At 41.6% G+C, this 26,738-nt stretch overlaps 1 protein-coding gene across 6 annotated transcripts; it reads left to right on the top strand.

The window, feature by feature from the left end:
- Window positions 1-280: 280 nt before the first annotated feature.
- LOC127004074 (uncharacterized) lies at window positions 281-26,738 on the top strand. 6 transcript variants are annotated; one of them, XR_007757612.1, is made up of 6 exons: window positions 281-436; window positions 5,406-5,589; window positions 8,042-10,409; window positions 17,112-17,146; window positions 20,860-20,981; window positions 21,125-21,265. XR_007757612.1 is itself a non-coding variant. In XM_050871385.1 (6 exons), exons 1-6 carry the CDS (start codon window positions 434-436, stop codon window positions 21,183-21,185), a joined length of 2,748 nt encoding a protein of 915 aa, XP_050727342.1. In that variant the 5' UTR covers window positions 281-433; the 3' UTR covers window positions 21,186-21,323. The 6 variants fall into 6 exon arrangements, 5 of the variants coding, with proteins under 5 accessions (XP_050727342.1, XP_050727340.1, XP_050727343.1 ...); XM_050871385.1 differs by lacking the exon at window positions 20,860-20,981 and adding an exon at window positions 19,322-19,418 and having other exon boundaries at window positions 21,125-21,323; XM_050871383.1 differs by lacking the exon at window positions 20,860-20,981 and having other exon boundaries at window positions 21,125-26,738.

Genomic DNA, 26,738 nt, shown 5'->3' with positions numbered 1-26,738 from the left:
AAATTAATACCTTACACAAAAATGTTCTTGGCATGCTGTTGGAAAAAAAGAAATGCAGTGAAAAGAAAAGTGTAATAGTGAAACCCGAACAAAAAGGCATAGAAAAGCAAAGCCAGGGGACGAAAAGAGAAGAAAAAAGCAAAAAAAGACATCAGCTTAGGGTGAAGTGTATAAGTATGCACTGTGAAGTAACTAAGTGCATGGTGTGAAGTATCAGAAGTATTGAGAAAGAGGACCTAAGAAGCGATACAATTGCGTTACAGGTCAAAAGAAGAAGATGAAGAAGCAGAAGCTGGGTACGACAATTTTGTGCTGAGCCGCGTGTGTCATGGCGTCCACCTGCGGGCCGCCACCAAACGTTTCATGTACGTGCTCGCGCCAGGCGTCTCGCAGCGGCCGGAGATGAGAGACCCCGCCGCCGCCACGCCCCAAGATGGTAAGGCGTCCCCGTTGTCTGGTGACTCATGTGTGTGCCTGGCAGGCTGAGATGAGCTGTCGGTAGGCCTCGCTGGCTGCTGCCCCGAGCCGTGGAATCCTTCATTAGTTTGTTGTTGGTAGTTTGCAGTTAGTATATAGTTAGTAGTTTGTAGGGTATTATTTCTGTCTTTCACCAGTCTCAACATGGCTTTTCTTACCTTTCTCATCAGATAGAGCTTCTCAGTCGAGTAATTTGAACCCCATATATACCCACCTCAAATTATATATAGAAGTATCCTATGCAGTCCCCATGCTATTTTTTCAGTATATTAGAAGCAGTTGGCTGGATTAACCCAGGGGGGTTGAGGGGCGAAGCTCCCCTGTTAGCTAGGTCACGTCAAGTTAGCCTGGGTTAGTTTAAAATTATTCGACATGCAGTATGGGGTGATGGAAATGCTCAGCAACTCAGGATGGGACCTGACAGCGGTGGCCCATTATGCGGGCTGGTGTTGCGAGAAATATCTCCTCATTGAAATAAGTTACTGTGCTGTCCACCATGTAAGCATGTGCGCTGGGGGAATACACAGTAGGAAAGCATTAATTTGCCTGGTTTTGTTTTAGTTTGTCTACCTGTGATCTTTGTGAGCTGTGAGTCAAATATAGAAACAGTAAACAAGTTGAGCCTCTCTCCGAGATGATTTGCAGTGGCGGCGATCGTTTCACAACTGGCATTGAAAAATCTCATTTTATTAGTGATTTAATGATTTGCAGGAAAAACAACAAGCAGATTAATTCATCACAGGCCGAAAACTACCAGAAAACAATAGTTTCGTCCGGAATAGAGAGACTGGTGAAAGACCAAAATTTTACTGTTATTAGTTTGTTGTTTGTAATTAGTTAGTAGTTTGTAATGAGTTAGTAGTTCATAGTTTGCAGTTAGTGGTTAATAGGTTAGGTTGCTCGTTGATGTTTAGAAGGGGGGGGGGGGGGGGGGAGCTGTTTTACGCCCTGATATTTTTTTAAAATTTCATCGATGACAAGACAAATACACCCAGAGTGGGTACTCAGCAAATATTGTAATATGAATAGAATTTTCAAAAAGGTCCAATTCTGCTTGATTTTGCAGGGCTTTTATGCAAAAAAGATTTTTAATCAGGAGAACCCTGTAACAGCCATTTATTTTCTCGTTTACCAATAAATAAAAGAAATAGAAGGATCAACTACATTTTCATCAATAATAGTTTGCCATTCCTGTCTGTTATTGATCAGGTTTCAGGTCCTGCTCCGCTGCCAGCACTCCATAGGGCCGTCAACATTATATATATGATGTTAACACCGAAAATTGTCCTCAATCCTCATGTTTATAACGTTATAGGATTTAGTGAATAAGTGAGTCTTCAGTGCTTTCTTGAAGGTTGCTACATAGCCACTGTTCTTAACATCCCCCAACAACCTCCTCCTTCCCCTCAACCCTCACAATCTTCTATTTAACCCGAACAACTTCCTCAACCCCCACAACCTCCTCCTCAACCCTCACAACCTTCTCAGCCCCCACAACCTCCTCCTCAACCCCTACAACCTCCTCCTCAACCCCCACAACCTCCTCCTCAACCCCCACAACCTCCTCCTCAACCCTCACAACCTCCTCCTCATCCCTCACAACCTCCTCCTCAATCCTCACAACGTCCTCCTCAACCCTTGCAACCTCCCCCTCAACCCCCACAACCTCCTCTTCAACCCTCACAATCTCCTCCTCAACCCTTACAACCTCCTCCTCAACCCCCACAACCTCCTCCTAAACCCCCACAACCTCCTCCTCAACCCTCACAGTGGATACAGTGAGGAGGATAGTAAAGCTATAGTTGGTGCAGAACCTCTTGCAAGTGAAGAAAATGCAAAGATATCCACTAAGATACCTTTTTTAAATTCACCATTGAAAAACCAAAATAGTTATTCATTAAATAAGTTAATTACACAAACCTCCTCCTCAACCCCCACAACCTCCTCCTCAACCCCAGAAACCTCCTCCTCAATCCCCACAACCTCCTCCTCAACCCCAACAAACCTCCTCTTCAACCCCCACAAACCTCCTCCTCAACCCCCACAAACCTCCTCCTCAACCCCCACAAACCTCCTCCTCAACCCCCACAAACCTCCTCCTCAACCCCCACAAACCTCCTCCTCAACCCCCACAGACCTCCTCCTCAACCCCCCCAGACCTCCTCCTCACCCCCCACAGACCTCCTCCTCAACCCCCACAAACCTCCTCCTCAACCCCCACAAACCTCCTCCTCAACCCCCACAACCTCCTCCTCAACCCCCACAAACCTCCTCCTCAACCCCCACAACCTCCTCCTCAACCCCCACAAACCTCCTCCTCAACCCCCAGACCTCCTCCTCAACCCCCACAAACCTCCTCCTCAACCCCCACAGACCTCCTCCCCAACCCCCACAACCTCCTCCTCCTCAACCCCCACAAACCTCCTCCTCAACCCCACAAACCTCCTCCTCAACCCCCACAAACCTCCTCCTCAACCCCCACGACCACCTCCTCAACCCCCACAACCACCTCCTCAACCCCCACAAACCTCCTCCTCAACCCCCACAACCTCCTCCTCAACCCCCACAACCTCCTCCTCAACCCCACGACCTCCTCCTCAACCCCCTAACCTCCTCCTCAACCCCCACAACCTCTTCAACCCCACAACCTTCTCCTCAACCCCCACAACCTCCTCCTCAACCCCCACAACCTCCTCCTCAACCCCCACAAACCTCCTCCTCAACCCCCACAAACCTCCTCCTCAACCCCCACAAACCTCCTCCTCAACCCCAACAAACCTCCACCTCAACCCCCACAACCTCCTCAACCCCCGCAACCTCCTCCTCAACCCCCACAACCTCCTCCTCAACCCCACAACCTCCTCCTCAACCCCCACAAACCTCCTCTCAACCCCCACAAACCTCCTCCTCAACCCCACAACCTCCTCCTCAACCCCACAACCTCCTCCTCAACCCCCACAACCTCCTCCTCAACCCCACAACCCTCCTCCTCAACCGCCACAAACCTGCTCCTCAACCCTCACACACCTCCTCCTCAACCCCCACAAACCTCCTCCTCAACCCCCACAAACCTCCTCCTCAACCCCACAACCTCCTCCTCAACCCCCAAACCTCCTCCTCAACCCCCTCAACCTCCTCCTCAACCCCCACAACCTCCTCCTCAACCCCCACAAACCTCCTCCTCAACCCCCACAAACCTCCTCCTCAACCCCCACAAACCTCCTCCTTAACCCCCACAAACCTCCTCCTCAACCCGCACAACCTCCTCCTCAACCCCCACAACCTCCTCCTCAGCCCCACAACCTCCTCCTCAACCCCCACAACCTCCTCCTCAACCCCACAACCTCCTCCTCAACCCCCACAACCTCCTCCTCAACCCCACAAACCTCCTCCTCAACCCCACAACCTCCTCCTCAGCCCCCACAACCTCCTCCTCAACCCCCACAACCTCCTCAACCCCCCACAACCTCCTCCTCAACCCCACAAACCTCCTCGTGAACCCCCACAAACCTCCTCCTCAACCCCCACAAACCACCTCCTCAACCCCCACGACCTCCTCCTCAACCCCCACAAACCACCTCCTCAACCCCCACAACCTCCTCCCTCCTCAACCCCACAAACCTCCTCCTCAACCCCCACAAACCTCCTCCTTAACCCCCACAAACCTCCTCCTCAACCCCACAAACCTCCTCCTCAACCCCATGACCTCCTCCTCAACCCCCACAAACCACCTCCTCAACCCCACAAACCTCCTCCTCACACCCCACCAACCTCCTCCTCAACCCCCACAAACCACCTCCTCAACCCCCACAACCTCCTCTTCAACCCCACAAACCTCCTCCTCAACCCCACAACCTCCTCCTCAACCCCACAAACCTCCTCCTCAACCCCACAAACCACCTCCTCAAACCCCACAACCTCCTCTTCAACCCCACAAACCTCCTCCTCAACCCCCACAACCTCTTCAACCCCCACAACCTCCTCCTTAACCCCCACAACCTCCTCCTACACCCCCCCCAACCTCCTCCTCAACCCCACAAACCTCCTCAACCCCACAAACCTCCTCCTCAACCCCCACAAACCTCCTCCTCAACCCCACAAACCTCCTCCTCAACCCCTACAACCTCTTCCTCAACCCCCACAAACCTCCTCCTCAACCCCCACAACCTCTTCAACCCCCACAACCTCCTCCTCAACCCCCACAACCTCCTCCTCAACCCCCACAAACCACCTCCTCAACCCCCACAAACCTCCTCCTCAACCCCCACAACCTCCTCAACCCCACAAACCTCCTCCTCAACCCCCACAAACCTCCTCAACCCCCACAACCTCCTCTTCAACCCCACAAACCTCCTACTCAACCCCCACAACCTCCTCCTCAACCCCCACAAACCTCCTCCTCAATCCCCACAACCACCTCCTGAACCCCACAACCTCCTCCTCAACCCCCACAAACCTCCTCCTCAACCCCCACAACCTCCTCCTCAACCGCCATAAACCTCCTCCTCAACCCCCACAACCTCCTCAACCCCCACAAACCTCCTCCTCAACCCCCACAACTTCCTCCTCAACACCCACAACTTCATTCTCAACCCCTGGAACTTCATTCTCCTCGGCAATGTTGCCTCCATATTCTTTAAATATTTTCTTCTGAACTTGCGAACCTCATGCCTTCACCCCATGCTGTATAAGACTTTCTATTTTAGCTCATTCCTATGCTGTCCAAAGTCCTATTGCAGGTTAACCAGCATCTACATTCTTTCTCTTCATTGCTAACAAGACACTTCCTAAACAATATGTGACCTGACTAGTCATATTTCTCTCTCTCTCTCTCTCACACAATATGCTTTAGTTAATTGTAGCCCTAAGTTGTCTTAATGTTGATAAATCTATCTTGCTCCACACATTAATATTCATTTCTTTTTCAGAGTATTGGTCAGCCGTGCCGTCACTGCTCACATGGAAAGATGAGACCAATCCAATTTTCCTGGGTCCAAGCTGTTGTAATTTGTGATAATAAGAGGTGCAAGTCTTTACTGGATTTCTCACCATCAGAATGCATAATTCAAAAGGATGTCTTGGGCCCCACACAACAGTCTTCATCTGAGTTTGGTAAGTTTGAAGTGTTTGTATAGGTTTCGGGTAGACAACTATAGTATCTTACAGTAGGTACTATTGAAGCAGAAGTTAGTCTCCACTATAGTCTGTCCAAATTAACTTGGACAATTTGCACCGAGAAGCCCCTCCCCCGTTCTGGCTAAACTCCGCCCCCTTTCACCTGATTGGCTGTTCATGACGTCATGTATTGTTTCAGAGACACGTACCAAATATATATGATTGAGATGATCTAGCTAGTTTCATGATTATAAAATATTTGTAATTTAATTGAATGACGGCACTCTATAACAATCAGTGACATCACCTAAGAAACAAAGTACAATAATGACACTACCTGTTTGCAAGGGAGAATGGGCCCTTCAAAACAGTACAGCAGCAGCATTGAAGGTGATAGCAGGCTATCTATAAAGTAATGCACACTCCGTCATTATTTCCTACATAGGGTAGCTCATTCACATAGGCATACTAAATATTATCACATGAAAAATATCTTCTACAGTTACTTCATACAGGTAGGAATCATTGTATTAAGGAGTAAGTTTTGTATATATGGCTTCGAGGGACGGGTGTGTACGCTCGGTGGTGTGGGTAACGGAGAGCGTGGCAGACGACGCACTCATCCCTTCAAGCCACCAGTTTAAGTCACAAATACAAAACTTACTCCTTAATACAATGATTCCTACCTGTATGAAGTAACTGTAGAAGATATTTTTCATGTGATTATATTTAGTATGCCTATGTGAATGAGCTACGTAGGAAATAATGACGGAAAGGGTGCACTACTTTTTAGATAGCCTATTATCGCCTTCAATGCTGCTGCTGTATTGTTTTGAAGGGCTCGTTCTCCCTTGAAAACAGGCAGTATTATTGTTGTACTTTGTTTCTTAGGTGATGTCATTGATTGTTAGAGTGCTGTCATTCAATTAAATTACAAGTATTTTTTTAATCATGAAACTAGCTAGATTATCTCAATCATATATTTGGTATGTGTCTCAGAAACAATACATGACATCATGAACAGCCAATCAAGTGAAAGGGGGGCGGAGCTTAACCAGAATAGGGGAGGGGCTTCTTGGTGCAAATTGACCAAGTTAATTTGGACAGACTTTACAGTAGGAGTAACTAAATCTTTTTAACAAATTACTTTATCCATCTCAACACTCATTTCCATTATTATAAGGGGTATGCATGTGTGTAAAATATATTTTTTATTAGCTTATCTGGAGATAATTTAATGTGATTGCAGCAAAAAAGAAACTCCAGCCTTGGAGTCCACCAGCACTTTATATTCTTGAGATGCCAGATGGTAAGGAAGTGTAGAGTAAGAGCCTCCATTACATTATTTATGTTTCTGTTGTGCTGTTAGAATAAATGACAAATATAAGCAATTCAAGTCTGATGTATGTTGCTATGTACTGTCAATTTTGAATATTGACTCACTGATTCATCTATGTCTATTGATTAATTAATAATCATGGGTGTAAGACTAGATAAATACCAGCACTATTAGTGGACATGAACAATAAGAACCTTATTTTTGGCAATTATCAGCCAAACAAGTAAACAGTCCATGTAGCTGAGAAAGCAGCAACCTGAAAGAAAAATGGAGAGTAACCTGCTCTAGCTGGCTAAGTTTTCTCTTGTTTTTCATCTGTCCTACTACCTCAATACAAACTCTGCTCTTCCTTACCATCTAACATCTCTAGGAAATAAAATATTGGAGATCTCCTGGCAGGAGTTTCTATTCTTGCCACAAAACCTGTAAGAATTATTCTAAGTAGAACATGGTGTTCATGTGGCTGCAATTAATGTACTGATGGCCAGTTGTCCATAGAGTCGTGAGGCATAGTTGTCAATTCAGAATTTTTTATTAGGTTCGATTGACTACCAGTCTTCTTCGTATGTACCTTCGTTGACATATTAAACTATCAATAACTGATGTGACAGACTGTTATAACAAAGAAAAATCACTTAAAACTTCATCACATTAAAAAGCCCTGGATTCAACACCAAAAGTGCATAGTTACTAACTGCTGGAAGAAGCTGCTTAGTGCAGTGCAGGCTGTGAAAGAAGATTAAAAGTCTAACTGCTTTGCATTTTCAGTCCTGGTGCTGCCTTTTGACCAAGAGGTGGATTATTAGTCCTCTTCCTCCATTTTGCAGGCAACATTGCCTCTCCTTATCTGTCTAAACTCCTTGATGTACACTGGCCTGTCGTTCCTGTAGTCTGTTATGACTGCCTTAGTGTACACTAACCTGCCATTCCTTTAGTTTGTGTTATGATCAGCTCTCTTGATGTGTTTGTTGAACAATGTTTTTTGGCAGTTGCTGGGACTGGGTATAGTTTTCTCAGAGTAAATACGTCTGTTAAATAATTGAATTCTGATGAAGCTTTAAATAAGGATATACACCTCCACAGATTATATTAATTTATGATTTTTTCCAGGTTTGCAGTGTCTTCTGAATGATGGCAGCAGTAGGAGCAGCAGTGGGGTGTATTCAGGAGGAAGTTCTCTACTAAGTCCTGCCCAGTCAGGAAAGTCTGTCACTGATGAAGAAGTAGAATTTCTTTTAAGAGCATCTTATGCCCCCCTGAGCTCTAAGGACACCCCAGTCACATCCTCAGTATCCTCTAAAACACCTTATGCCCCACTGAGCTATAAGGGCACCACTGTCACTTCCTCAGTATTGTCTGGAGCATCTTGTACCCCACTGAGCTATAAGGACACCACCGTCACTTCCTCAGTGTCATCTGGAGCAGTCACCCATACCCAAATATCTCCAAATCTGCAGAACTCCCAATCAGACTCCAGCAGATATGATGGGTTTTTTGAACTGTTGAGGAATCTTGACCTAGAACCTCAGTCGCAGCCTGTGAATCTTGAACCACAAACAGAATCCAGCTTGATGGAAACAAGCTTTGATGATGTCACAGCAGAATTAGAAGGTTGGATGAAAGATTTTGATTTTACATCAACTTGTTTTGATAGTAACCCATCAAGTGACCCTTCTGTTGGTGATCAGAGGCCACCAGATGAAGCTGTAAGGGTTGCATCACTAACAACAACAAATATGCAAGGCTCCTCCATTCCAAGTCAGAGGTCAGCCTTCACTCCCATTGATCCATCAAAAGAATATTCAGCTTTTGATACTGACCTAAATTCTTCTGTTAATTCTTTTGTTTCTCAAAGCTCATTGGTTGTGAATAATGATACTCAAAACCATGTACAGCAGTGTGAAAATCCATATTTTGCTACGCTATTTGAAAGTGAGTTTGTGAATGGAAATATCTCAAACTTCCACACACGCTTCATGTCTCCCACCGCCTCAGCAGCAAGTGAAGACAGTGGATACAATGAGGAGGATAGTAAAGCTATAGCTGGTGCAGAACCTCTTGCAAGTGAAGAAAACGCAAAGATATCCACTAAGATACCTTTTTTAAATTCACCATTGAAAAACCAAAATAGTTATTCATTAAATAAGTTAATTACACAAACCACTGAAGATAACCTGAAGGACCTCATACAAAACAACTTGGAATGGCCGATAATGTCAGGGATGCAAACCCTCACTGTCCTTCCAGCAATTGTCTCCACAGAAGAAAACATTGTAAACACCCCTCAGGAACCACTAAGACCACCCTTTACTTCCCAGGCCACTGGCAGTGATGAACCCTGCTCTACAGTAGAGGATACAAGAGAACAGGCTGACTTGAACACTGAGGAACAAGCTGAAATGCTTCACATTCCTTCAGGATTAGGTCAAGATAATGAGGATGAATCCATGCCTTTAGGGAATCATGAAAATGCTTTAACAAACAATATCTGCACTGCTGTACAAGATAAGAGAGAACAGCTTGACTTAAGCACTGAGGAACAAACTGAAATGCCTCAGACTTCTTTAAGACTATATCAAGCTAATGAGCATGAATCTATGCCTCTAGGAAGTAAAGAAAATGTATTAACAAATGAAATCTGCACTGCTGTACTAGATCAAAGAGACCAGGATGACTTGAGCACTGAGGAACAAGCTGCAATGCCTCGGACTCCTTCGAGATTATTACAAGATAAAGAGCACAAATCTATGCCTTTAGGAAATCACAAAGATGCATTAACAAATAATGTCTGCACTGCTGTACAAGATGAAAGAGAACAGATTGACCTGAGCTCTGAGGAAACTATGTCCATAGAACATCATGAAAATGTATTATGTACAATGGATGCTGGCAGCCCTTCAGAGTCATCTCGTATTTTAGTTACTTCTCCAACTCCTGAGAGCACTGTGAGTGAAGGGTCTAGTCATTCCACATCTGAAGCTATTGCTGTGTCTGAAAATGTGGATGCCAGCAAGTTGTATTCAAGTTCATCATCCACAATGCCTGAAAATGAAAGCAGAAAAAGGAAACATGAAACAAGTAGGTGTCTGAGGGTTAGGAAACATAGTAACTCCAGTACAAAAAAGTATTCATCTGGTGATAATGATACCTTTCTGAACTCCAAGATATCAAAAGTGAGAGGCAAAAGAAAAACTAGAGGTGTAGAAGACATCAAAGAGAGATCTAAAAGAAAAGGCAGAAATCCTAGATTAAGGTCTGGGAGAGAGAAACAAGGTTCACTGAGCAAAGCATCTCTTGGCAAACTAACTAAGAGGTCAGGAAATGTGAGCAAGTTACACCGCAAGGAGCAACTAACTACCTCATCTGGGAAAAATTACTTTCGTGGGAACATTGCAGAGAAGTTTCTTGAAGGTGATCATTCTATTGACATGCCAGGTTGTCAGACTCAAGATGGAGGAACTAATCATCTTGGTCCAAGGTGAGCTTTAACTCTTTCCCGGGCACTCATAGAAATAGTGGAGGTATCAAAAAACCCTTCTAGTATGTTAAAAATTGAGGATTTTCTAAGGCATTTTTACTCTGAATTTTTTTTATTTATTTGACACACCTATCCATTGCAAAGTTGCATCAAAGAAGTAGCCCGTGCAGGCTATTTGCCCAATTTGCTGGTATTGACCCAAAACCCCTAAATATCAGCAGGTAATACAACTATTTAGCTATGTGCTGTAAGGTTTTGGTAAACTTGTCTCCATTGTGTTAGATGTGGGCGGGGTGAGAAGAGGAGCAATTTTACAGACATCCGCTCATATTTTACCCTCGGCCCACACTGGCACATTCTCTCGCTCCCAGCATAGGTGCCAGGTGTACTAAAGAGCTGTGATTGGCTGGAGAGTGTGATGAAAGATGCTTCTATTGGCTGACACAAACAGACACCATGTACATCATCACTGGGTGGCGGGAAACTCTTGTGAAAACACGTGTTTTTGGTATCCCGACTGGGCTTTTGCACGACAAAGGGTTAAAGAATTAATTTTTCAGTGAATTATTTTGAGCTTTACTTATCTTTGTGAAGTAATTGATGTATTATGGTCTGTAAAGTTTGGTCTGTTAAAAAGAATATTTACACAAATTAAGAGTGAATAAATTAAAGAATTCAACAGTTGAGTTTTAAACTCTAAATATTTCTGTTAAATAAGTTGTGTTTTATGATCTTTAAACTAAGTTTTAGTCTGTTAAAAGGAAAAAGACATGTAATTTAGAGGTGAAGGTCAGGAATTAATGAATCCAAGGGAGTTGACAACTTTTGTCATTCGTTAGGTTTGGTGCTATCTTTCTTGTGCTCTTTCAGGATGGAATTTCCATTTTCTTTATCCATAACACATTGTCACAGCCTTCACGTTAGACCCATGCATGACAAAGGTCCATTGGAATGACAAGAATGTACACTTATTTATTGTGTGAAAGTGGTTTGCCATTTGCAGTGTAAACAATGATTTTTCATTTGAGTGTTTAACATTACTGAAGAGTCCTTTAAGAGTCATGAGGATAAAGCATAAATCCTTCTGTGTCCTGCTGCATGTTGTAAGGGGCAGCCTGAGGTGGTGTAGTGCCTGTGATGGAAGAGGCTCCCCCCCCAGCAAGTTTTGTTGAGAGCACTTGTCAGAGTCGTCTGCAGTCTCTTTTCAGTATCTACCTTGTCTTTGGGAACAGGGAGTCAACAGTGATAATTAGGATTTATTTACCCATTTTGATTTTGTTTAATATTTATTGTAGTTTATTAACTCAACTTATTATGCAATATCTTGTGCTTCCTAAATTAAACCAGACAACTTAATTCAAAATTAGTACAAAATCAAAATTGCTCAAGGTATTATGTACTGGCCTCTCACGTGGGCTTGTCATCTTCATACATTCTGTATGTCAGGTGCCATCTTGGAAAATATTTTACTACATAAACTTTCTTTTGACAAGGTCACTCAGCCATAATGGATTTGTAATTAGAAAGGTGATTGTTTATGTATGTATGTATATATTTTGTTACAAGTTATTGACATAATGACACTCCTCATTCTTCTGAAGAAATTGAATAATGTATGTGGGTGTTCCTTTTATATTCTTTTATATATTTATTCAGTAGGGAAATCTAAGATTATCCCTGATCTACTGGTGAGGAATTTCATGGCTTTTGTCATTTTTACTTTCATATGTCATGCCACAGCATGTGTAGCAGCTGTCTCCTTGACTGTCATTGAGCATAAATTACTGATGCTATAAAAATATTATTCCTTTCCAAGATATTGATTTTAATTGGCCTCATGACCTTGCCACTTTATACAGGTAGTCCTCGAATTATGATGTATGCGACTTAAGACCGCTTACACTTACGACTGCTTACACTTACGACCAGGCCAACAACATTAATAATACTTTTTTAACTAATGAGTTGACATTTCAAATATCCTGCCATGGGTAGAGCAGCGGTTTATTTACACACAGCTTGCGTGCTCCCCCCACCCCCCCACACACACGGCCACATACGGCCCGGTAGCTCAGTGGATAGAGCATCTGCCTCACAATCAGAAGGACCGGGGTTCGATTCCCCGGCCGGGTGAAGATAAGTTGGGTTTATCTACTTTCACGTGTAGCCCCTGTTCACCTAGCAGTGAGTAGGTACGCGACGTCAGGCAAGGAGTTGTGACCTCGTTGTCGCGGTGTGTTGTTTGTGAGTGGTCTCAGTCCTACCCAAAGATTGGTACCATGAGCTCTGTGCTCTTCCGTCGGGGAATGGCTGTCTCTCGAGAGACCCGCAGCAGACCAAGAGGTGAATTACACACACACCCTTCCCCGACACTGTCCTTATGTGCTGACCCAGCTGGGCTGGGGTAAAGCTAGGTGGGCTGGGCCAGCTCACCCACGCATCCCCCTCAGTTGCGTGGAACTCAAGCTGTAAGTACTCCTCATGCTACAGTAACTAGTTGCTACTCTACCAGTTTATAGGCCTTCTTATGACCAGGCCAATAATATTAGTAATACTTGAGTAAATAATGAGTTGGCATTGTAAATGATTCGCTCTGGGTAGAGCAGCTGTTTGTGTACACAGTACCCGCCCTTCCTACCAAGCTTACTGCTGGGTCTAGAAGACGCCAGTTAGCCAGCAAAATGACGCCTCACAACAATGGCACCCTCATAATATTCTTACAACAGCTCAGCTCTTACAACTGCTCACAGGAAACAGCAATCATAGTTGAACAAAATATTCACATAAGGTAAGAAAATGCAGTATAGGTGACACTGGACATTCACATAACTGACATGTCCTTTGTTTACATTGTCCCCCCGCCAACACAACCCATACCGCAACAACTTGTTGGGGTGTTTGGCTAACGTCGCCATCTTGGCAAAACTTGGGAGTTCCATTTTGTAACACAACAACACTACTTGGCTGAAGGGTCACCTAAACGAAGTTGTGGGGTGTGGCAAGCACATGAAAACAGAGCTGGATTAAGAGGAGAGTGGAGGAGGTGCGGGAACAGTGCTCTATCTGTGGCGGGACATTTGAGTATTTAATTTTTTTTGTTTAATGTAGTTTCTTACCCACAACCAATTCGACTTACGATCGGCCTACTGGTCCCAAACTCTGTCGTGACTTGAGGACTACCTGTACAGTGTTCATGAAAAAAAAGTGTATTGAACATCAAAATTTTAGTACTATACTCTGGCTCAGCTAAATGTGCAGTTCAAAGGTGCCATGTGAGGAATAATCCAAGAGTACAATGCTGCCACATTTTTAACCCCACATTCTCTCTCTCTCTCTCTCTCTCTCTCTCTCTCTCTCTCTCTCTCTCTCTCTCTCTCTCTCTCTCTCTCTCTCTCTCTCTCTCTCTCTCTCTCTCTCTCTCTCTCTCTCTCTCTCTCTCTCTCTCTCTCTCTCTCTCTCTCTCTCTCTCTCTCTCTCTCTCTCTCTCTCTCTCTCTCTCTCTCTCTCTCTCTCTCTCTCTCTCTCTCTCTCTCTCTCTCTCTCTCTCTCTCTCTCTCTCTCTCTCTCTCTCTCTCTCTCTCTCTCTCTCTCTCTCTCTCTCTCTCTCTCTCTCTCTCTCTCTCTCTCTCTCTCTCTCTCTCTCTCTCTCTCTCTCTCTCTCTCTCTCTCTCTCTCTCTCTCTCTCTCTCTCTCTCTCTCTCTCTCTCTCTCTCTCTCTCTCTCTCTCTCTCTCTCTCTCTCTCTCTCTCTCTCTCTCTCTCTCTCTCTCTCTCTCTCTCTCTCTCTCTCTCTCTCTCTCTCTCTCTCTCTCTCTCTCTCTCTCTCTCTCTCTCTCTCTCTCTCTCTCTCTCTCTCTCTCTCTCTCTCTCTCTCTCTCTCTCTCTCTCTCTCTCTCTCTCTCTCTCTCTCTCTCTCTCTCTCTCTCTCTCTCTCTCTCTCTCTCTCTCTCTCTCTCTCTCTCTCTCTCTCTCTCTCTCTCTCTCTCTCTCTCTCTCTCTCTCTCTCTCTCTCTCTCTCTCTCTCTCTCTCTCTCTCTCTCTCTCTCTCTCTCTCTCTCTCTCTCTCTCTCTCTCTCTCTCTCTCTCTCTCTCTCTCTCTCTCTCTCTCTCTCTCTCTCTCTCTCTCTCTCTCTCTCTCTCTCTCTCTCTCTCTCTCTCTCTCTCTCTCTCTCTCTCTCTCTCTGCATTATTGCCACGAGGATTTGAATGTATTTTTTTCTTACTTATATCAGCTTATTTTAAAGTACATTCTTTCACGATACAATCTAAACATAATTGTGAAACTACTTACACATCCCAAAACGAAAGGGAAACTCAATAATAAGTATTGCATTTTTTAGCACCACTGTAAAATATATATGCCACGTTTTTTTATATGCTTATAAAATATCTTATCCATAATAAATTAACTGTTCTTTCTTACATTATAATACTAAGATTAAATGTGTATGCATATTTGCTGACCATATTTGCCATAGTTTTACTTATATTAGAACATTTCTACATCGCGGGCTGGGAGACACGTGGCACGCTGTACAAGGGGAACTTTTAGGCTGACCCTGCCCACAACCGCACGTTTAGATGAGCCAGAGTATAAGACAATAGAGTAACTAAAAAAATATTTGACTCCTGCAAAATATAGATTTGATATTTTACTTCCTCACCAGGAAAGAGAGGGTGTGCAATATTAGTCTCCCCAAGAGTATGTATGGGGAGTGGATTAGCATGAATGATGTGGATTGAGGATAATGTGGTGATGAGTAAGGTGGGCATTATGTAGTATACATGAGTGTGTATGTATGCCCCATTAAACTATAGACGAAAGGCAAGATTAACAGGGAGAATTTAGGCCAGTGATGGAATTTTTTTGGAAATGAAAGTAGTTGCCTTACGGCTGACCGTCGCGCATGCATATATGTACGTCTTCACAGGCAACATCCCTCAAATGTGCCTGTACATTCGCAGGAAAGGCTTACATAACTGAATCTTATAGATCTTGGCCACCTCTTTCCAATGGTGTTTTTGTTTTTAGTTGTGATGAATAGTTTTTGAGATACAGAGGTTAAAAGAGCGAGCACTAGCGTCACTTGCTGGTGGTGCTAAAAGCGCGCTGCGAGCGCCAGTTGTTCTCGCAGCAGAAAAAAGAAAGAAAAAATTGCCTATTGATTTGCAGGAGGGGCTTACATAACCAAATCTTATAGATCTTGGCCCCCTCTTTTCAATGGTGTTTTTGTTTTGTAGCTGTGATGAATAGTTTTTGAGATGCAGCATTTAAAAGAGATCCCCTTCCCCCTGCTGGGGTGTCCAAGCGCGCCTGGGGGGATAGTCTCGTTGCGAACGCTTAGCAAGGAAAGGGTTAAACATGCCTAACATTCATCAGAAAATCCATGTTGTTAAAAAAAATAATGTACCCAATTCCTGCCTCTGGTACTATTTCTTCTCTGGGATTGCAAAACCAAAGCAACATCAGTCTGTAGAGTATAATGTCATGTAGTACATTGCTGTAAGAAAATGGACCACATACCACTAGAAGGCTGAACAACTGAGCTTAAGCAGCACTTGAAGAACAGGGCCATACTTCATTTTGGGTATAGTGAAGCTGTACATCTGGCAGAGGGTGGTGCATTATATTTTAGAGTTTAATATCACAGAGCTGACATAATAGTGAGAGGCTTGAATTTTAGGTGGACTGAGGTGGCTTAAAAACAACAACATAGCAAGTCCTTAGCCATAGTGTTCTTTCTTATTTGCAGAATAATCATTTACATAATAAGGGTTATGTCTTGTAACATGATGAAGATAGGTTCATTTTCCCAAGTAGTATGTACAAATTATATTATGAATATGTCTTTTATATTATCTTTTATTGTTATGACAGTCAATATCAAATTATCTTTGCAAATTGGAGTTGAAAATAGCTAAGTCACCCCTCTGCCTGGGGAAGTTAGGAGAAAATTGAAATTCTGGCGTTAATAGGCATCTACACGCCCTACTACAAACAGCCCAGTTGAACAGTAGGAAACTCCAAGCCACAACATAATATATAATAGGGGATAATATCCCTTTTAGTTGCCTTCTTTTTGCTTCTCCTACCTGCCTTTGGAGGAAACACTGTTAACCCCGTCAACACGAGGACGCGTATACTGAGTCCTTGCGTGCCCCATACCATATTCGAGGACGCGCATACTGCGTCCTGGCTCGCTTTTGCCAATATACGAGTTATTTTATCTCTTTATTTATGCTTACATCTCAAAATTATCAACTAATTTAGGCTTCTTTATGTGCACCATTTAATTCTGCATGTTTTCATATATAATACATGATGATTATGTTGAGTTTATGGCTGAAAACTTTATAATCAATAGCGACATTTGAAATTTGGCGCTGCAGTGATCCCGGATACGGTGCGGGGCGCTGTTTTGGCCCGGCCGTAGTGAAGGGGTTAAGGATGATGATAAAAATAGTATTTAATGTAAAATTATTTACTCCACTTAATGAACACAGAATACCATCTGCAAAACTTTTTTTTATGATTTCTTTCTTTAATTCATGTAAAATTCATCATCAGTAGTAAAGCAAACAAAATTGAAATATGAGAATGTTCAAGTTGGAAGTGCATGGAATATAGATCAAAGCTTGTGCTTTATAATTTTTGTATGCCATTTTTCATATTTTAAAGTTCATACTTTTCTCTTTAATTTAGAGGGAAGAACCTGAGCCCAAGGAAGCTCCTCATAGGTGAGTAGAATTCTATTGTTTTCAATCAAAAGTTTATACAAATTTCTGCAGTTAATCCTTGAAAAATTGAGGGCACAATGGATTTCTGGTATTATGTCTAAAGCTTTTATTTACAAGCTTCCCTCTGTATCCATGTACAGTATTTACTTAGTTGTGATATACAGGAACCAAGCTACTCTTGTAGGGTCCTGTCTTCAGATCACAGTTTTTCAAGTTCAGTGTTGACCCTTTCCATCCGTGACACAGACGTCGGCGTCACAGTATGGAAAGGGTCAAGAGGAAATGGAAGAGGATTAATCCTCTTCTAAACCTCTCAATCCTCCTCTAAATTCCTCTTAATCCTCTTCCATTTCCTCTTATGAGGTTTAGAAGAGGATTAAGAGGAAATGGAAGAGGATTAAGAGGTTTAGAAGAGGACTAACCCTTTCCATATGGTGACGCGTCGGATGCTGATATCGGCATCACCGGAGTGAAGGTGTTAAATTCTTGAATATTCTTGGGTTGAACTATCTTTTTTATATCTCTCAGGCATTGTGTCTTCCTTAATTTCTTTCCATGACCTCTTATCCCTAGTGTCCCATATTAACAGATCATTCACAATGATCATTTCCATTTCCTCCATTCCCCTGTACACTGCAATCAAATCTTCTCTTTCTCTTCTCTCCTTCAAGATGAGCAAATTCAGTCTTTCCAGTCTCTCCTCATATGTCATGTCTCTGAAGCTTGGCATCATTTTCATTGTTGCTCTCTGAATTCTTTCTATTTTCCTAATGTATTTCTTTCTGTGTAGAGACCACACCTCTGCTGTGTATTCTTATCTTGGTCAAATCACAAGCGTATGTTTCTTCATCATATCTTCATACATTTAGTGGAATGCCACCCTAAAGTTGGTTAGGAGCTTATATCCTTCTCTTGTGTGTTTTTCTAGGGACAAGCTCTCTTGGAATATAACATCTAACACTTTTTCCTGTTGTGCCTTCGTTAATTTGATCATCCCCCATTTCATAATTCCAGCTTGGCCTCTTGGTTCCTTTGCCCAATTCCATACTTTTACATTTCTTAACATTAAAGTCCATATCCCACTTCTGCCTCCAGCTATAAAACTTATCAATGTCTTCTTGCAGCCTTAACCCGGTAGCAGCGACGGGCCAAATTTGTGGCTTTACCGTGTACCAGCGATGGGCCAAATTTCTGCCATGATATAAACCTCCCAAAATAGATGATGCCTAAACTGATCACACATGCGTTGATATATATTATGAAGTGGTTTGCGTGAGTGATGATTCTTTCTCATTATTTTACTTAGAGGGGCCTTTAACCTAACCTAACCTAACCTAACCTAAGAAACATGACCCCCGCAGCTACCGGGTTAAACAGTCCTCATCCTCCAGCATTTCTTATTACCTTTGCATCATCAGCAAACCAATTGTACGTTGTAAGATGGTGCCACTATAAATACTTGCCTGCGTCACAATGGGCTATGGCTGACCATCAGGCCCCACCAAGAAAGCCTACTGGTGCCATAGGTGGAGCATAAAAAAAAGTAGCTATTTAACCCTTCCACCATGTCATTATGTAAACCAAAAACATAACTGGGTCAGTACTGATCCTTGTGGTACTCCACTTGTTACTCTGGACCACCCTGACATTTGATACCACATTACCATTCTCATCTGTCTATATCTCAAACAGTTTATTTCAAGATGCTTCCCCTCAGTCTTCCAATGTTTTTCAATTTTGCTAAAAGATGCCTGTGTGGAACTTTATCAAAGTTTTTTTTTCAGATCCAGATACAAACAGTTCACCCAGCCTTCCCTTTCCTGTAACACATCGATTGTTCATGTACAGAAACTCAGTTGGTTTGTGACACACGATCCAAAGACCCCATAAGGACCTTTTGTCTTCCTTACATCTTGTTTTTCAAAGATTCTTCTTGTATTTCGACTACTATGTCCCTTGATATATTTTTCCTCAATTTTTTTTTCCATTGCTTGTTTATATACTTTTAGGAAACACTCCTTTCATATATTTACATTCCTTGCCTCATTAAATTTATTCCAGTCTGCTTCCTCATGGAATATCCATAAACCCTAAAAATAAGCTTTCCTGCAGTTGAGTGTTTCTCTTTTATAAAGTTCATCTATTTGGTTTTTATTTCCTTTCTATTCTATTTAGCACATCTATACTCTACCCACTTCCCTGGGACATATTTACCTTATTGGTTTGAGACAGGACCTCACTTTACTGCAGCCCACCTCCCATCTACAAAACAGTAGGTACTGCTCCTTGAAAGTAGTGGTGATGTGTTGGTTGACCTTGGGAGGTGGAAGAACTTTGTTGTTGCTGCTGCAGCATCCCATGTGTGTGTATTTACCTATTTGTATTTACTTATTTGTGGTTTACAGAGCCTGAGCTAAGCTTAGATAGTCTTGTCTCCTTGTCTACATTTGTCCAACCTCTCCTTCATTTGGTGGACACTCCCCACCCCCACAATCTCCTCCTTTAGACCATTCCACTCATCTACACTTCTGTTTTGGAAACTGTACTTCTTTTTATCTTTCAGACATGTTTTATTTTTCAGCTTCTTACAGTGTCCTCTCAGCCCCCTCCTCCCCTCTGTCACAACCAGGTTGCTTCTTATCAATTTGTTCAATCCACTATACCAGGTTTACTTATGCTAGATTCCTGGCACCTAGGCAGGTTGGTAAGATTGCAGCTGATTGGCTGCACCGCTCTCTCACAGACACTCGTGTCAGACCACATCTTGCATGCTCGAGTGAGACATGTTTCTATATTATATACCATAGCTGACCTCATATATGAGATAGCCAGTTTTGGTTGACACCATCAGACTTAGCAGTGACTGTAGAATCAAGATGTATTGTAAAAACTCGACAAACAGCTTCCCAAACAGAAGCATTAAGCTATGATATAGACTGGAGGAGGAGGTGGTTTGTGCAAGAAACATTCATGATTTTAAGGAAAAGTTGGATAAGAGCGGATATGGAGACGGGACAGCGCGAGCGTAGCTCTTTTCCTGTATGTCACAACTAGGTAAATACAATGTATGTAGGAATGTAGTGAAGAACTGATAGAACCAATTTATGACATAATAAATTGCTCATTTAGGACTGGTGCAGTACCCAGAGAATAGAAGAAGGCCAATGTGATTCCCATATATAAAAATGGAGACAGAGAAGAACCACTAAATTATAGACTGGTCTCACTCACAAGTGATGTTTGTAAATTATGCAAACGAACTTTGTGTCTTGTTCCAGTCCCTTTTCCTCCACCTTTCGGTGTCCGCCACCCCTCCTCTTCCTCATTCATCCTACCCGAGCTTTTAAAGTTCTTTAACTGTGGGGAGACGGGCCACTTAGTGCATCCTCGACCCTGCAACACAACAACAAAGGCGAAAAGCTGATCCTGAAGTCAGGAGCCAATGGCAGCATGTCCAGTCTCTTCTGTGTCTCACCAGCGTGTGTGTGTGTGTGTGTGTGTGTGTGTTCATACCTAATTGTTTTTATTAGAATGAGTAAGGTTTATAATATCTTATTTAAAACCATGTCATCATACATATTCTCTCAGCACATATGGTTTAGTTAAGTGAAAGAATTCATTGGTTGACTTCCTTATATAATGTAATAGCTGTCTGTGTCTGTCTGGCTTTAACTTCTCTTTCTTATGTTTTTCTTCTGGCTTTGACTTGACAGGTAAAATACTCATTTACCACATGTACTCAGGAAAAGTCAGTGTCATATAAAAATCAACTCCTGCCCCTAAGGGGAGAATAAATTGAGGGATACATTTAATCCCCTACCAAAGAATTGTCCATGTAAGTCAACCATCTAAACTTAGTTTGAAATTATACAAAATTTGGATTTTCACATAAGTATACTGTATATGGTATATTTACTTTTCTGTCCTATATAATTATCTTGTATTGCATAATCCTATTTCCTTTTATTTCTTCCATAGGTCATGTGAACAAGGATCCATGGTCTGTCATGGACCTGTCTTTAGAGGAGTTGACAATTGAAATTGTAGTGGAAGGGAAGCAGCGAGAGGCAAGTTCTCACCCAGACAAAGCAGCTAAATGTAACGGTTTGCTTCAGCAACTGATGAGTTATTTTTCAAAAGAGAGTGAATCAGAAGTGTCTCAAGTTCCTACTAAAGATACTGTACAAGATGTTTCGTCTAAAGTCTTAGATGAATCTTTGTTGGGAAACGACAGTGAGTGTCTCTCTAAGGGGAAAAACTCTGGTGATAGTGACAGTGAGGAGAAAACAGTGGGCATGGATGGTAACCAGAAACTAGTGGGAAAGAATGCACAAAGTTTGCAAACTCCAGAAAATCAATTTAATACAAAAAACTTTTCAACAGAGAGTGAATCAGATGTCTCTCATGCTCCTGCCACAGTTATGAGGCAATGTATTCCTTTAGAGGCCTCAGAGGGAACATCATTGGAAAATAAATATAGAAAATATTCCTTTGAAGGGAGAAACTTGGATTTTAATGATAGTGAGGAGAAAACAACCTATGGAAATGGTAACCAGAGCATGATGGGAAACAGTGAACAAAATTTACAAGCTCTAGAAAATCAATTAAGTTCAAAAAATAAATTAGAATACAGTGAATCAGAAGTGTCTCATGTCCTTCCTGAAGATACGGTTAAAGATATTCCTCCCAAAGAGTCTGATGAAGCATTGCTGGACAAGAGAAGTGGAGAATGTCTCTTTAAAGAAAACTTGGAAATCAGTGATTGTAAGGAAGAAAATGCTTGTGGTGATGGTACCCAGAACTTGAGGGGAAATAGTGGACAAAATTTACATTTAGAAAATCAAGGCAGTACAAAAATATTGAATCCTTTGAATGCTGATGAAACAAAGCTGAAAGATCCTAGCTTGAAAACATTCCATAGCCTACCCAGTGAACTAGGTCATTCTCAGCTTAATGTTATTGATGAATCCAAATATGTCATGAGCATGGTTCAAAGAAATGCACAGTTAGTTCCAGGATCATGTACTGACAGTGCATTGCTGCTTGACATTAATTCAATAGAAACTGAAGAACATGCACCTAATGTAGAAATTGGTTCCAAATCATTATTTAGTGAAGAATCTAATTCAATAGAAAATAAAGAACATGCACCTAAGGTAGATATTGGTTCTATTCATTCATTTAGTAAAGAAACTGGATTTGTCAAGCAACTGTATCCCATTAGGTTTGAAGAGGATGTGGTAGTCTCCTCATCTGAAGATGAAATAAAACATTCTGGAGATCCAGGAAAAAAATCTAATATGAAACAGGGTTTTGATAAACAACTTGTTGAAGCAGGTAATCATTCAGTGGTGTTAGAAAATTGTGGGTTAAATAAGGAAAACTTTTCAAGTGAAAAAGCTGAACATCCATCATTTAGCCTCAACAATGTCGATGTTATTGAAAAAACATATGTTTCACGAGAAAATCATGAGTTAGAAACAGAAAAGTTTTCCAGTGAAGAAACCAGACATCCATCATTTAGTGTTGACACTCTGAGTTCTACTGACAAAACAGCCCTTGAAACCACAAAGACACAGTGTATCAGTACAAGTGACAGTGCTTTGAAAATAATGAAAATAATAGAATGGAAAAGTTCATGGTTTGATGACGACTGTGACAAGAATATATCTGACAGTGCAGCTGTAGAGAGAGAAAGATTTGTTCTAACTAAACCAGTGACAAACGCTCTGGATCAGAGTTGTGATTCAGAGGTAGATAGTGATTCTTTATCGTCCAGTTCATCTCGAGAGGCCAGTCCACTGCACTTTCTTAATCCCCCCAAATGGGAAAGAGTTCGCAATTGGATTGGTTATGAGGACATTGTGTCAGTGGAGGAACAAAATATAGAAAACAATGATTCATCTAACCCTTGCCCAGATTTTAAGTCCTTGCCTTCCTCAAGCATGTACTTTCAATCCTTGGTCGAGGATATGGATTTTGATGAAAATTTTTTTCAGTGCCGTGTTCAAGAATGCCCAAGTGAGACATTCCCTGAACATTTAAAAAGTTCACTCTTCTTTGGAGAGACTGCAAGTAATGATTATTCTCCTAGTCATGTAGAGTTATCAGAGGAACCATTGCCTGAATTTAAGAGCTGTTCAAAATCAAATATATTCAATATGTCCCTTCTTCAGGCTTATAATAATTTTGCTGGAAGTGAACCTTCAGCAGCTTACACACAAGTACCTGTGCCTTTACCAAGTAGTATTGCTCAAACCCCTCCTACCTCCATTTCCAACAATATTTTTCCACATTCAGTCTCATCTATTTTAGGGGGAAAAATGTCAGGAAGAAAGGTATTAATAATCCCAAAGAAATCTCAAGTTAGACATATGGTGGTCACATCACATGGGATGAACTCCAACCTTGCAGGATCTGCTCTGTTATCACCAAACCTACAATCACCTGAGCACTCAGAAATGATATTTGGAGGGAAGGGTGTTAAATGCAAAAAAACTAAATATGTAAATAAGTCAGGAAACCATATTTCGAGTTGGGTAACTGAAACATTACCAGAGTCTGCTGAAGAACAGCCAAGTTGTAGTACTTCTGAAGTTACTGGCATTGATTGTTTAGCAGAATGTGTTAAAGGAAAATTAAGTTGTTCTCATGACTTCACAAATCTGTTTAGTGAAGGTGAAGGAAGAGAACAGGATAATCACATTAATTCAAAGTTTACAGAACCTGACAAAAGTTGTGAAAATAGTGTTGTCTCATCACATTTCCCTACCTTGGGTACTCAGCATAGGGAATCAAGACTAGATGAAACTCTAGAGACTAAATTGGAGTCTAAATTACACCCAACAAGTTATACAAGTGGGCTTTCAAATAGTGACACATCAAAGCAAACTTCATTGTGTTTTTGTGTAAGTGTTGGTGATGACTTTAAAGTATGTGACTGTAATACAAGAAGCTTTGAACACCAAAAGGACATCACTGTGCATTGCATGGAACAGACCAGCCATAAAATAGACATTTTTTGTGGCTCAGGTGCTGACATGTCACCAACCACATCCTTTGATTCAGATGATGAAATCCATATTACTGTTGCAGGAAAAGATATTGATCACCACTGTTCTACTCAGGCAGGGAAAGAATCTGTTACTTCTGATGAAAATTGCATGCCTGAAAAGTATTTGGTAAATAATCATGTTAATCATAGTTGTTACAATGATCAAAGTATAGAAACAAAGTTGAATGAAAATTTTATGACTAACAGGAATGTACTAGTAAATGATATTCATGTTAATCAATGTCACAACGATGAAAGTATTGGTACAGAATTGAATGAGATGAAAGAATGTAAGGCATCTCACTTGTTATTTAGTGGCAGTGAACTAAAAAGAAAGGCTGATGATCAATGTGAACCTTTCAAGAAACAAAGGCTACATGATAGACTCACTGACATTCAGATTGATGAAAAATCTATGCACACAAGTGAAAATCATCCAAAACCTACCTGTACTGGACAGTGTGGTGCTCTCATGTGTGGAATTCTAGATGATTCAGTTCTCCATGATGAAAGCTGTTGTAGCTCATCACATGAAGGCTTCCAGGACTTTGCTACAAAAAGCGTAAGCAAGAAAAGATCATTTCAAAAAGTGAAGACCTATACAAGATCCAGTAAACAATGTATTGCCACTAAATACAATGAAAATGAAGTTAGTAGTCTTCTTAAATTGTATGTTGATAAGGAATCTGCTGCTGGAGATGATTATTCAGTTTGTAGCAGTGCCAAAGAGATCACTAACCTTACAATCAAAGACACAACTGTATTTAGTCATAATTCTGAATTTGGCTCTCTGAAAGCATGTCCTCAGTATGATGGTTATTCATGTTTGAGGGTGGAAAATGATGTAAATGACCTTGATTTTTTCCAAGTAGCCTCCTCATATACTGGGTTTTTAGCCCCATTGATATCACCAACAGAAAGTCTTGCTTCACTTCCTGAGTCAGAACAAGAGGAGAGAGACCCAAAACACTGTGTCTTACAAGGATCTGGCTCATCTCAAGAAGGTAGAGAGAATGAAAGCATAGATAAAAAACCCATAAAGCATAAACAATCACTGTTGCTTAAAGAAATAAAGCAAAATACCTCAGGTCCTGCTTTAGCTGCAAATCAAGATGGTTTAGACACAAAAAAGATATGTACTGCATCACACACTGGACCACAGATTTCAGGCACAAATGACATCTCCAGAAATGTAAATCAATTATCTGTTTCATGCAAAGATGGTGAACTACTTAACAAATCTGTATGTAATGATAGCATAATGTTTGCCAAACTTGGTCAAAATAATAATTGTAATACAACTCGGAGGAGTTCCACACATGCTTCTGGGTCACAGAAACTTGAGAGAATAATCATATTTAGAAAGCCCTCACAGTCATTCCTATCTGTTCCTCAGGGGTCTAATTCATTTATAAAGACTTCCTCCACTACCACCTTAGTTCCTAACTCACCAGTTAGTGCCAGTACCTCACCTGCAGTAAACACTTGTGGACTCCCTGCTGCACTAACAGTTACTACTGAATCTCACTCTAGGAGCCTGTGTGTGTCTGGTGTTGCTCCTCACTCACGCGTGATGTTGCCAACCCTCCCGAGTTCACAAAAAAAGGCACCTTATCCTCGGGCTATAGCTTCTCCCTCATTCCCATATAGTAACTTCAGAATCATTAACTTTGGTGGTTCAGGTACTGAGAAAGAACATCCAATAAGTTGTCAGAAAACTGCATTGCCTAATAAATATATTGTTGTCCCTCCAGCTTTGACTTCTAGTGATGCAAATGCATCAGCCAGTTTAGCATGCCAGCCTTTAGGATCTGCAAGTATGAGGGGGAGCAGTGTTGGACATTCTTTAGAAAGAGTAGATTCTCCACTAGACTCATTAAATCATATGAAGTACGATCGAGAGTTGACAACACAAAATGAAAAAAATTCAGATACTCAGGAGGAGGGTGCCAATATGCTTAAAAAAGTTAAACTGGGCTCCAAGGGATCCTTTTACCTGAGGCCCACACCAGCACTAAAGAATGCTATATTAGAAATGAGAAAAAAAGCAAGTGAGAGTAAGATAATAGAAACTAGCCGTGATTATATGACACTTCCCGATGGGATCCCAATTCCTCATCCAATTTTCATTCCTAAAAGAAATGAAGTGCAAGTGGTGAGACATAAGAAAACAATAAGGAAAAAGAGAATAAAGAGAGTTAAGGACCTTGTAAAAGAAAAGGTTAAAGAGTCATTAGAGTCCTGCAATGACGAAATACCCAAGATGATTGTAATTTATGCCAGAAGGAGTTTTCACATTTGTCACATAGATGTGACTGAAACCAGATAATGTTCTGCCCTTTTTTATGTTCAATATTGATATTTATAATTGAAAATGCACAATAATTTTACCCAGATTACAGAATTTTATTTTGGTCATGATGACATATGTGATATTATAATACTGCAATCAAGAAATATGTTATACTTATACACATGTAAGTGAATAACTGGAGATGAGATTCAGAAGATAAATAAAAAGATTATCAGGTATGTAAA

Source organism: Eriocheir sinensis, chromosome 27, assembly GCF_024679095.1.
Source record: "Eriocheir sinensis breed Jianghai 21 chromosome 27, ASM2467909v1, whole genome shotgun sequence".
Taxonomy (NCBI): domain Eukaryota; kingdom Metazoa; phylum Arthropoda; class Malacostraca; order Decapoda; family Varunidae; genus Eriocheir; species Eriocheir sinensis.
The sequence above is the reverse complement of the archived record's forward strand: the minus strand, read 5'-3'. Positions and strand labels throughout refer to the sequence as shown.